This window comes from Xenopus laevis, chromosome 6L, assembly GCF_017654675.1.
Source record: "Xenopus laevis strain J_2021 chromosome 6L, Xenopus_laevis_v10.1, whole genome shotgun sequence".
Taxonomy (NCBI): Eukaryota; Metazoa; Chordata; class Amphibia; order Anura; family Pipidae; genus Xenopus; species Xenopus laevis.
The window spans coordinates 57,485,238-57,498,642 of NC_054381.1; the positions used below are offsets into that span (position 1 = coordinate 57,485,238).

Here is a 13,405-nt window from a genome sequence, read left to right on the forward strand (position 1 = left end):
AGTAAATGCAGTAGAAAATGTAAATTTACAAATATTTTGGGTTCTTAAATTGAATTTGCTGTGCGGCCCACTTACATCTAGTTACACCACTGGACAAAAGGATTTCTGGAATATGCCTATATAACACTTATAGCAATAACTGAATTCTATTGTTGCATTGGTGAGCCTGTATTTCAGGTTCTTTGATGGGCCAAAGGAGGCCAGCCTTTATTCCAGAAGAATAAGTAGTAGTAGATTATGGTCATCTACAGTTTATTGTGTTTTACCATCAAGAGGTCATAAACAAAATAATTTTAGTATAGCAACAGTGTGTGAGCAATATTATTCATAATAAATACAAATGTAATTTCTGAGAAATTCTGCATATGGAAAGTGCATTGTAAATTTTAACACACAATTTACAGCAGATTCATAAATATGTATATTTAAAACACTGATTTGTAAAGACAGCAAATGATTTTATTTAATCTGTACAGAAATGGGGGGGCGAATTTAATATATTTTGAGTTTTCACGAGGAATATTCATATTCTTCAGCACTGCGACGGCCAAAATCCATCCAGCCCATGTAGTCTCTGTCATTTATTCGATGGGACTGATCAAAAATAGGTCGGTTTGGCAGGACAACATATCTCCCGGAAGGACCTGCTAAATAGCAAAAATAAAACAAGCTCAGCTCAAAAGTAATGAACAAAATATCAAAATGTAAGCAAAAGTGCAACATAAATTGAGTAGTTACCATTTTACATGAATTAGTCTATAATCTGAGCCTATGCTGCCATTGTTGATTGGCATATATTTTGGGGTCCTCTAAAATGCCAAGCTGTAAGCACCTCTCAGGCTGAGACTGGCAAGTGAGCCTCACGAGTTTGACTTTGCAGAAAACTGCTTGTAAATATCAAATATGTTTCTGTTTCTAGAGAATAATTGTCAGTGTCAACCATTTTCCAACAGTAAAAACGAATAATACATGAAAAGAAAAAACAAGGATACCTCTGTTTATTATTAAAAACTCAGTACTGTACAGGTATAGGATCCATTATCCAGACACCTGTTATCCAAAATCTTTTTATCTGTCATAATAAAACAATGCCTTGTGCTTGATCCTAAATCATACTGAAGGAAAAACAGTACCTGAATAGACTGCTCTTCAGCCAGAGCTCTTAAGTATATACTGTATAGTTTGCTGTGTACCCACTGAGACCCTGGTTGGGTTTGGAAGTTACACCCAATAAAATAAACACTATCTGGTTGACTGCCTTTTTGTGTAGATTTTGTATGGTTTCAGGATTTACAAGAAGATCTTTAGTGGGATAAAGCTGGCCATAGATGCAAAGATCCGATCGTTTATCATACTCCACACTTCAGGTATGGACTTCAGGTATGGGATCCGTTATCCGGAAAACTGTTATCTGTAAAGCTTTGAATTTCAGGAAAGCCATCTCCCATAAGACTCCATTTTAATAAAATAATTCCTATTTTAATCAAAGGATTCCCTTTTTCTCTGTAATAATAAAACAGTACATTGCAGATGATCCCAACTAAGATAATTAATACTTATTGCAGGTAAATCAACCCTATTGGTTTAATTAATGTTTAGATTATTATTATGAGATTTAAGGTATGGAGATCTTAATATATGGTAGACTTAAGGTATAGACTATGACACATAAAGGGTTATCACTGCCACAGCTAGTAGCAGTGTTTAAAATACCTGCTACCCACTGTGTGTGTTACTTCACATTAGCATGAATGGTAAGTACAGCAGTTTCTTCTGCACAGGTAATTCAGTAAAGGGTGATCTGCAGATTTATGTGTGTACTTTGCCATCTGGCTTTTTTGTCATACATACAAATAGTGATGAACACAACACGCTATGGTCTTTAATGGACAGGAACATGATAGGACAGGTATAGGATCCCTTCTCCAGAAAGCTCTAGATTTTAATAGACTATTTTAATCAAATAATTCCCTTTTTTTAAAATCTGATTTCCTTTTTCTCTATAATAAAAATAAAACAGTACCATATACTTGATCCTAATTAAGCTGTATGAATCTAATTTGGAGTCAAAAACAAGCTTATCAGGTTTCATTTATGTTTGAAATATTTTTAGTAGTTTTAAAGAGAACTAAAGTTCAAATACAAATGCAGCTCAAATTATTCACCAGTACATTAAGATCTGCTCACCATGAAGCTTTTCTCTCACTGAGTTTCCTTGTGAAATTATTCTGAAATCAAATTCCAAATAACTGGCAAGTACATTGAAAATATATACAGTAGGGGAAGTGGCGTAGAGACTTTAGAACATGGCGCCGGCTAAGTTAGGAAATGTAGGCAAAGTTCGAAACGCAAGCAGTGCTTCTAAAAGGAACAGAGAGAAAATCTAACCCAGTGTTTCAGGACAGGGGGTAATTGCCAACATTTTGGGACTGTTATGTAATCATGCCTTTCCTTCTCCTCTAAAGTGATACTGACACTAAAATTTCAAAATATTAATCTACATTAAAAGTTGCCTATAGGTCATGTTGATTGTTTTTTTGCTGATAGATCTGCTTTTGCAAGTAATTATTACTTGAAGTTCCTAAACCTGACTGTTTTGCCAACGTGACTGTCCCATCTCAGCCTGTCATGCTAACCGACTACTACTGCGCAAATATGGCAGCCGCCTCATAGAGGAACATGGGGGTAAGAAAGGTAATGTAAAAGCATCAGGTGAATACATTTATGTTAAAATTATAAATAGCATTCAAAGATAATGTTATGATGGATATGAAAAAAAGGTTATTTTCTGATGTTAAAGGTATGAAGATTCAAATTATGGAAAATATTATTATAAAATATATTATTCAGAAAACCCCAGGTCCTGAGAATTCTGGATAACAGGCTCCATACTTGTATTCTATTGCCCTCCAACTTTGATCTCTCTACGACCAAGGTCAGTAAAAACCATACTGATCCTATTGAATGAACAGTTTTAAAAATCATATAGGAAACTGGCATATCATATTGTGATCTGCTCTTATTCAAATGGCCCATTAGTTGCACAGTCTTCCGAATGATGATGCATTTACACACGTACAAAATGGCTACGTCACACTAAAGGGCACAATAGCAAATTATTAACATTATAATAGTTTTAATGTTGCCTGGAACTAGGATAATACATTTGTTTGTATTAAATAAGGCATCAACAGGATGTCCCTACTCACTTAAAAATCATTTTCACAGTCCTACTCTAGTGTTTGTCACAAGAAATAGTACTGAAAACAGCAACAGCAGCAGTGATTACTGTACATTCAAACAACCATTTGGTCATTAATGGAAGATGGCTATGGGGGACATTGTGAAATTATTTTAGAAAAACTTTTTGTATACTCAATAGCAACCTGTGATTAACTGACTGAAGCTCTGATCTAGTAACAATCACTCATTCTTTACCGATCAACTGGGAAAACCTTGTCCCAGAATGTAAGAAATAATGAGTGTAGAAGCCCCAGCATTCGTTCTGTACCGCAAACAAGATCATTCCTGGCAAGGCAGGAAGAAACACATGCTGCCTAACTTACCTTTCCTGCTTTGCTGCAGATATTTGACCAACGCATTCCCAATGTTCGATCTTTGGTCGCCATCAGTGCGTTGAAAAGATTTTTTCTGACCAGCAGAGGATGCCCGGGCATATCGTGGGAGCTGTGAAAGGTTCAGCTGGTCCATTTCAGTGCCCACTGCATCTTCACCCAAAGAACCTGTTGCCTGATGTGCTTTTGAGCTTGCAGAGAGCATAGCAAGTAATAAACAGATGCAGACCCCACTGTACATTGCTGAGGGGAAAAGTAACAACAATATGTATCAAATATACTGCATGTTGTTTATTATATTTAGTAAGTCATTTCTTAAGGTATACATATATTGGCTTTTTGGACAGTTGGTTTTCAGTATGGGATCAGTTATCCCAGTTCAGGTATGGGATCAGTTATCCAGAAACCCGTTATCCAGAAAGCTCAGAATTACAGAAAGTTTTTCTCCCATTCTCTTCATTTCCTCCAAATAATTCAGATTTTTTAAAAACTATTTCCTTTTTATCTGTAATAATAAAACAGTAGCTTGTACTTGATCCAAACTAAGATATACAGTAATTGATCCTTATTGGAAGCAAAAGCAGTCCATTAAGCTTATTTGATGTTAAAATGATTTTCTAGTAGACTTAAGGTATGAAGTTTCTAATTACAAAAAGATCAATGATGCAGAAAACCTCAAGTCCCGAGCATTCTGGATAACAGGCTCCATACATGTACTAAAACCTACTAAAATATAATCTATTATTTAACGACCAACGTTTTACAGAGCTGTTTCACAGAGTATATTCACACCTAGTCCCTGCCCAAGGGGAACGTACAGTCTCATTTAACAAAACACAAATTGCAGAGTCAGTTTAATCAAGAGCCAGTTAAAGGAAAACTATACCCCCAAAATGAACACTTAAGCAACAGATAGTTCATATCATATTAAGTGACATATTAAAGAATCTTACCAAACTGGAATATATATTTAAGTAAATATTGCCCTTTTACATCTCTTGCCTTGAGCCACCATTTTGTGATGGTCTGTGTGCTGTCTCAGAGATCACCTGACCAGAAATACTACAACTCTGACTGTAACAGGAAGAAGTGTGGAAGCAAAAGACACAACTCTGTCTGTTAATTGGCTCATGTGACCTAACATGTATGGTTTGTTGGTATGTTTGTGAGTACAGTGAATTGTACGATCTCAGGGGGCGGCCCTTATTTTTTAAAATGGCAATTTTCTATTTATGATTACCCAATGGCACATACTACTAGAAAGGTATATTATTATGAAAATGGTTTATTTACATGAAGCAGGATTTTACATATGAACTGTTTTATGCAATATCTTTTTATAGAGACCCACATTGTTTGGGGGGTATAGTTTTCCTTTAACCTACCAGTATGGTGTTGGACTATAGGTGAAACCCAAGGCAAAAACAAACATGGAGATCATACCTTGCTCATAAAAACAATCCTGGTGCCTCAGTGCTGAAATACAGCAACCAACCAACCTTCCACTGCAAACATACTTGGTTCTTTGCTTTCAAATAGTGCAGGTATGGGATCTGTTATCCGGAAACCAATTATCCGGAATGCTCCGGAATGGCCGTCTCCTATAGACTCAATTTTATCCAAATAATCAAAATTTTTTAAAATTATTTCCCCTTTCCCTGTAATAATAAAATAGTACTTTGTACTTGATCCAAACTAAGATATAATTAATCCTTATTTGAAGCAAAACCAGCTTATTGGCTTATTTAGCCTACTAGACTTATGAATACTGAATCAGTGGAGAGCCATCAAAAGAAATGAGTAGCTCATGATTACTCTTGTTTTGTTTCTTTGCTACCCTCTTCTCGGAGTAATCTTGCAACCAGAATTATGACATGCTTCTGAAAAGGAAAATGTACTGCTTGAGACTAAAGATGTTATGTTTTTGTATTTGGAATAATATTTTGCCTATTAATTTCACAATGTTCAATAACTATTTATCCCAGCGTGCTCGCCTCATCTGAGATGTTAATCTAAATTTATACCTTTCGCAGTCGGGATTCCAATATTAATACATTTAAAAGATTCTAGAATACTGAAAATAAAGTAAATTGAAAATATTGGCTAAAATGGAGTCTATGGGAAATGGCCTTCCTGAAATTCAAAACTTTCTGGATACCTGCACAATAATATTATTTATATTATTATTTATATAGTTCTGATTCTTCAATTTAAAGATGAGCTACAACTTCCAGTATCCATACAAGGCTGGCTGTTCATAATCTACAGTATATTATCTACAATGGCTCTTAATTCCTTTGTTAAAACCAATAAGATCCATTTAGCTGTAGCATCCAGAAGCCAATACTGCATATTGTTATTGGACTAATATTTTCTACTTGATCCAATATATGCAGAATAATGTCTTGTTTAAATAATCTTTATTTCTCTGTAATAATAAGACACTAGTGCATTATACTTGATGGTAACTATGCTGCATGCATCCATTTGGTGGCAACACAACTCAGTTGGGTTCATTTAATATTTAAATGATTTTTTCATCAGACTTTAGGTATGGTGATCCCATATGAAGAAAGATCTCTTATCCTAAAAACCTCAGGTTCCAAGAATTCCAGATAATAGATCCTATACCTGTATATTGATAAACTCATATATAACTTCTGCACTGGACATTTGGATAAACAAAAGCTAAGCATCTCATGTTAATTAAGAAGGGGGTTATTTATCAAGGTCTGAATATCCGAACCTTGAATAATTCTTAGTTTTTCGGTGCAAAAAAAAAAACAACTACTAATTATTCGAGATGTCAGATTGTCTAAAAATTCCGAATGTGAAACCCCGGCATCTAAAAGCTCTCGAGGTCCTGTTTAAGTCAATGGGTATGGTCCCAATGTCTGCGCTAATGTCTGTACCGATATCTGATGATTTTGATCTCTGAAAACTCAAAAAAATCTTAGTTTTTGCCGAATACTCCGAATAATTTGGAGTTTTTGGGGAAAGCTCTGAAGTTTTCTGAGTTTTGCCTGACCCTATTTTTTCGGGCTTTTCTCTTCATAAATAAGGTCCATTCTGGAATTCGGAGTTGCTCGAAGTTGGATATTAGTAATATAAATTACCCCCTAAATGTAGGAGCATAGCTCAAAAAGATAAACCCTGAAGTATCTCAGTGAATGATTGGAAGAAACTTCAAGAAGAGGCTTAAACCTTGTGGAAAATTAGAACAGGAACCAGTAAAATACTGCAGTAGGTCCCAATTAATGTCCCTTCCTTGCAGATGTAATATTGCAACTGACTATATTGCTAGACTAAATATTTTTTTTATTTCAGCTGGATTTATAACAATTATGTGTGCAGTGCAGTGAAGGATATTAGAATCAGACAGGCTAAAATAGTAATTTAATCATAAGGCAATAATTATAATAATCATCTTAATTGCTATGGATGGGATTAAACTGCCTCTTATCACAATGAGCTAAAATTGTAATACTTGTACCATAAAAACTGCACATTTCCACACATCCCATGCAGCAACCTGTTACCCCAGAATGCATATTCTAGCCACTCCTTATGTTTCAATGCCAAAGGGACCCCTCAAATAATATTGTATACCTGGCTACTTTTAAATCTTTTCATGCCAATCTTAAACACATTTTATTTGCCTCTAATTAACAGTGACCTTTGAGCCCACCTATTCACTAAAAATATGAAAATGAATTAAAAATGGAAATATGGTAACACCTTGATTATAAAAAGGTAATGTGGACTAAACTGAAAATTCTCCTGTCTGTTTGAAAAAAAAAAGTGATTATCTATATAGCTGTTACAGTATAAGAAAAGACTAAGAATGCTCTCTCAGGGTTCTGAACTAAACTGAACATGATTAACACATATATCATTATTAAGCATTATAAAGTGTCATCGGAGAAATGATTAAATTAAAATTAAGAAAGTAAATTCCTATTATTCATTTCTTTGCTTCCCCTATCAAAATCAAAGACTTCCAACACTCATTTACATAATAGTGTTGACAGTAAAATAAATCTACAAATGACTGTACACTTTGCAAATACACAATAAGAAAACAACTACTGTAGCCTTACATTTAACTAGGGATTGCTTGTAAAAATAGGCTTTAGATAAACTAGCATAATTCACCAAAAATACATTGAAAAAGCCAATATTCTTATTAATATTCTGAAGCTTATTGCTTACCTCTCAAATGGCACTGCTTTTCCCAAATAGAAGTTAATATGGTGATGTGCTGTGTGCAGAAGTGCAGATGGTTATACTGTCTCTTCTAATGTGGCTGAACCTTATATACTTCCCCTCACTCTCATCTGTTTGCACAAGCTGACGCAAAAAGAAGCATCACCACACATGCTTAGTTTTATGCTCTCAGCTCATAACAGATTCATCTCACTCCAGGGGGAAATGAGCCAAATGCTAGCCCTTCAGCATCCTCCACTTGCTTTGTTAAATTATCACCTTTTGTGGTTGTAGAATTGAATGTACCTACTGTATATTTTACTGCCAGTCAGAGAATTCAGCAGCTGCAAAGAGCATGCATCTTCTTCTAAATAACACAGAAGAGGTCATAGCTATTGCTTTATTTATTGCTCTCGGGACAATAAAAGGTGCTGCACAATGTATAGACTGCAGAGCACTATGTCCTGAGAACATTTCACAATGTACATGGATCAGACTGGGCAGAGACTGGTGAAAGTGCCAACTTTTCCCCCCTCAAAACAACTGAACTGCTGTAACTGTGGTTCACATAAATTATATAATTATTTTTCAATTGGGGTTAGCGGCCCCAGGCAACACATGGGGGTGGAAGAGCACAGTATATCAGCAGATAATATGGTTGGCTTTATAACAGAGGTACCAACCTGCCTCTGCATCCCATTTTGCTGGTGTCCTTTATAGCCCAAAACAGCTGGAAATGTATATATTACTTAACTCTTTATATTAGTTATAACATATTGAGTAGGTGCTACCATTTGTGTGAGCACAATGCAAAAGCAATCAAGCATTCACTCAGCTGGGTCAAAGTGTATAGTTACCTGGATTTAACTCTTTGCTTACAGAGGGCCTCTCATTGCCTGCTGCATTATGGGTTTTAAATACATCATTGCTTCAGAATGTAGATGTGGAATGCACATAAATGTTGTTTATACTGACAGTGAGGCATTTTAAACCCCATTATTTTAATTTCCAGTAAGTCTGTCTAGCTATGGAAATAATTAGGATGCTTTGCCAGTACAGCTGTAACTGTATATGATATATAATGGCAGTGTTGGCAAGCACTTGGGCATGTGTATTCATAATGGTAATGGTTTTGCTCTTAACCCCTTAACTGCTGGAGTATATTGTGCTTTGCAGATTGCAAACTATAGGACAGTCAAAAGAAAAAAGCAGAACAATTGAAGTAGTTCTGCAAAAGAAGTTCTGTAAATTAGGTTAAAGCCATATTAGGTCACAAAGACATAACATTTTAACCTTATTTTCTCCTTAATAAAGAAGAATAAGAATCTTGAAATCTTTACAGCCTGGTGTCCCAGGTTAATTACTGAATTACCCTAAAAACTCCCTTCCTGAAGTCATTTCAGGCATTCATTGCCCTTTATCTTCTTAGCTTAATTATATGGAGCAAGGTATAAAGTGCATAAAACTGGATCAAAACTACATTGGTGGCCAGGGGATTAAAAAAAAAACAAAAAAAAAACCCCACATTGGTGTTCGGCTTCGGGACTTTGGCTTCGGCTATTTTCATGACTACGGGTCTTTTTGCTGCTTTGGGAGTTCAGCTGTTTTCGTTGCTTCGGGTCCTTCAGCTGCTTCGGGTCCTTTAGCATTTTCGCATTTCGGCTGTTCGGGATGGCCGCAGGCTTCGGCGCTCTCAAGGGGGGCCAGACTCTTTTCAAAACTGACCCCCTTCATGCCTGGGCCCTGGACACTTGTCCCCCCTGTACCCCCCTAATGCCGGCCCTGCTCACAGATATAAAACCTTTAAACTGTTGTGTATGTCACAACTCAGCTCACAATTAATCCTCTTTGCAAAAAAGTATTTTAAATAGATTTTAAAGTGTATCTGTTTCGCAATTTCCCCCAGTCGATTCCCTCCAGCAGTTGTACAACTCCAGTATTATAAAGGGATAGTAAAAGTTTCTGCATTATAGCATCAGAAGAGTGGGGCAGAATATTGCTGTTCTAGAGCAAGGGCTGCAACAGAGGGCATAGCAGACAACTAGCAGAACTTAATTTCCAGCTTATTTACAATAACCAACAATAATATTGTCAGATTGCTTTGCCTGTAGTGATGGGCAAATTTCTCCCATTTTGCTTCGCCGAAAAATCAGCGAAATTGGTGAAATGGCGAAAAATTTACGAAACGCGAATTCTGACGCAGCGTCAAAATATTTTAGCCGCTGGTGACAATTTACGACACTTGCAACAATTCTGACGCCTAGAATTGTCGCCAGTGTCGGAATTATCGCCGGCAAATTTTCACTGCAACTCCGCTAATTTATTCGCCGGAGGCGAAATGCGGAAATTCGCTGTGAATTCACACCTGGCGAATAAATTTGCCCATCACTATTTGTCTGGTATTTCTGCAACATCAGGATTGACATGCTGCATAACGAAATACGTTCTGAGCTAATATTCTTGCTTACCTTTTTCTCTTTGCTTCTGCATATTTATTCATATGTGACTTTAAGAATATTATCAACTGAAAAACAATACTCATCCTTTATTTGTGTGAAAATCAAAATGTACTGTTCATTTTGTTGTGGCAATGAACACTCAACAAAGAATGAATGTGATTTATCCTTTTCGTTGTTCTAGTCCATGTGCTGCATGCAAAGGTACAGTAACTGAAAAGCAAAACTTGCTGTAGAATATGTAACGAATATAAGGATGTCAAAGAAATGCACCATCAAATTTATATTTATAGGGTAATAAAATGAACATAACTACTTGCATGCCAGGGTAATTTAATGTGCAGCCTCCAGCTTCTGTGATACATTAAAACAGACACATTTTCATAATAATTCCATGAAGATATGGCTATTAGATTTTGAAACTCACTGACAGAGCATCCAAGGCAATGATGGCATTCAAATCCCCACTATCACCACAATGGTCCCACCACACAGTTATAGGCAACCTTGAAAGCAAGAGTTGCTGCAAAACTTTCAATTCAGCGCTCAATGAGTTATGAGATTTGTAACTTTCACAAATGTATACAGTAGTACCAGAGTCAGTATATCCCTACTCCTTATGTCTACACCTTTACGGTTGCCTAACTTTGTGCTAGACTCCAACAGGGGCTAGTTACTTCACTTAAGTCAACTGAAACATATTATAGCAACAAATAAAATCAATGATCTTGATAGTGTCATTTTAAAGCAAACGTCCATAGATATTCAAAGATATTCTCAGTATTCTGCAACAACAGCAAGGGCACACCTAGCGGTCACAAATATGATAATTTTGCTATTTTGTGTCAATGTAGAATTACTCAGTGGAAGGGAAGCTATAGGAAAGATCTCCATGAAATGCAGAGATGGAAAGCAAAATTTTCCTTATAAGCAAGCATATTTCTCCTTTTATTACATTATGCTAAATACTACCAGATTTTCTCCCAAGGACTGACAGATATGTAGCATATGTCAAAGTCAGTTCAATTCGTATATAGTCTCAATATGCCACAAAACTAACTGTAAGCAGCAAAATTTAGTAAATAAGTGAGCAGTTCTATATTACTAATCTGGTTACACTCTTTACAGATATGCTGTACACAGCTCATAACAGATACATTTCACTTCAGAAGGAAATGAGCCAAATGCTAGCCCTTCAGCATCCTCCACTTGCTTTGTTAAATTATCGCCTTTTGTGGTTGTAGAACTGACTGTCTATTTTACTGCCAGGCAGAGAATTCAAGAGCTGCAAAGAGCATGCATCTCCTTCTAAATACCAAAGAAGAGGTCATAGCTATTGCTTTATTTATTGCTTCACGATGTATAGTCTGCAGAGCATTATTCCCTGAGTGCATTTCATGAAGCAGACTGAGCAGAGATTGGTGAAAGAGTAAACTTTTTCCCTACAAAACAATTGAACTGCTATAACTGTGGTTCACATGAATTATCTAATTATAATGCGAAGGTTACACATGGGAGCAGAAGAGTACAGTATATCAGCAGATTATAAGAGGCGGCATTCTGCCTCTGCATCCGAATTTGCTGGTGGCAGTTATAGCCAAAAACTGCTGTAAATCTGTACATTAGTTAGTAGGTTCTACCATTTGTGTGAGCACAAAGCAAAATCAATCAAACAGCTCTATATTACTATATTATCTGGTTATACTCTTCACAGATATGCTGTACCAATTTACTTTTATAAACAACAGTCTGCTGTTCTTGTGCTCCAGTTGTTTCAGCTTCAAGGCTTACTGTACTGTGTTGCCTTGTGTAGAGCAAATAGAAATCTAGGAAATCTATAACGCCCTGCACTTTATTACCTTTCTCTGCCCAGCAGGATCTATCTGTGTTCAGCTCTGTCATTCCTCAATGTGGATCTCCTGAGAGAGATAGCCTAAATCCCTTTTCCAAACATGACATTATCATTTACACGCCTGGGCCAGATCTATATTGTTGACATAGCATGCAGCGCTTTCCTGATGCATAATCCGTTTAAAACTGATTCCATCTGTTAAAGTCAATCCCTTACTACATGTCTACGAGCATGTCTGCACATCGATCAGCATCATCATAACCAGGTATCTTTTATCAGCCCATTAGTATTGCACCAGGATTATGTCTTTCAGTCATCCAGTTAGAGCAAGTCAATGAGAACAAACACGTTTGGCCTGTCCTGTTCTTATATGTCACTTAATCATTGCATAGTTAAAGAAAAACCTTGCATTAACCCCATAAGCTTAGAACAATGTGACGGTTGTGTACACAGTATCAAAGATTCAAGCTGAGCGATCGGGGAAGCTGACAATTGGAAGAATGTGCTGCTGTTAGTAGCTGTCCCTGGTGCTGATTCCAGCATTTTAAATTGCCAACACGCAGCTCAACTAAGTCTGCTGTACTGTTGTACTTCTGTCTATTGTACATCAATGAATGACTATAAACACATACAGTAAAAATGTATCTAAGTTCTCACCTGTTCCTGTGGGATTCATTAACCCCATAATCTTAGAATAATTATACTGAACAACATAGTTAGGATGAGGAATAAAACATTTATAAATTCCAAGTATAGGAAAGAATATCTACCTTACCTGGGTCCTTCCTTGTAAGGTGTAAAAGACCTGATAAAGTGTGTATTACAGGATATCAGATCCCGCTCTGAAATTCACAGCTTTACAGGAGGCCTATTTATAGGACTCTTTACTAAGAGAGAGAATGACGTGAGAATTAGAGGGGGAAATAGCGCCCACCTGAACTCTAAAGACAGAAATGCGTCAGGCTGCTTCAAGCACTCCCAAACACAAAAGCCAATGATCTGGAATATGCGATGGGTCCTGAAAATATGAGCTATTAATTAAGTTAATGATGTTGTCATGGGATGTGCCATTTATTTGCCTATACAGTAGGCATTTTCTATCTATTTTTTTCTTTATAACTGATGTGAATTGATGTGAGGCTGCAATGTTTGGAATGATTATTGTGTGCTCATCTTTTCTACAATGATGCTAAACAAAATCATTTATAATAATGTAACCAGTGTATATGTTTAAATCAAGGAACCATGTTCTCTCCTTTCCCAGATTCATTTACATATTATATTTACTAAAGGAATTTAAATAAAAAACAAAACTG

General features: G+C 36.3%; 1 protein-coding gene across 3 annotated transcripts; it reads right to left on the reverse strand.

Moving 5' to 3' along the window:
* Nucleotides 1–235: 235 nt before the first annotated feature.
* Nucleotides 236–12,963, reverse strand: cck.L (cholecystokinin L homeolog). Of its 3 annotated transcripts, none has more exons than XM_041565246.1 (3): nt 12,865–12,963; nt 3,567–3,818; nt 236–647 (listed from the first exon to the last, which is right to left on the reverse strand). In XM_041565246.1, the coding sequence occupies exons 2-3, from the start codon at nt 3,814–3,816 to the stop codon at nt 511–513; spliced, it is 387 nt and encodes a 128-aa protein (XP_041421180.1). In that variant the 5' UTR covers nt 3,817–3,818; nt 12,865–12,963; the 3' UTR covers nt 236–510.
* Between the last annotated feature and the right edge of the window lie 442 nt (nt 12,964–13,405).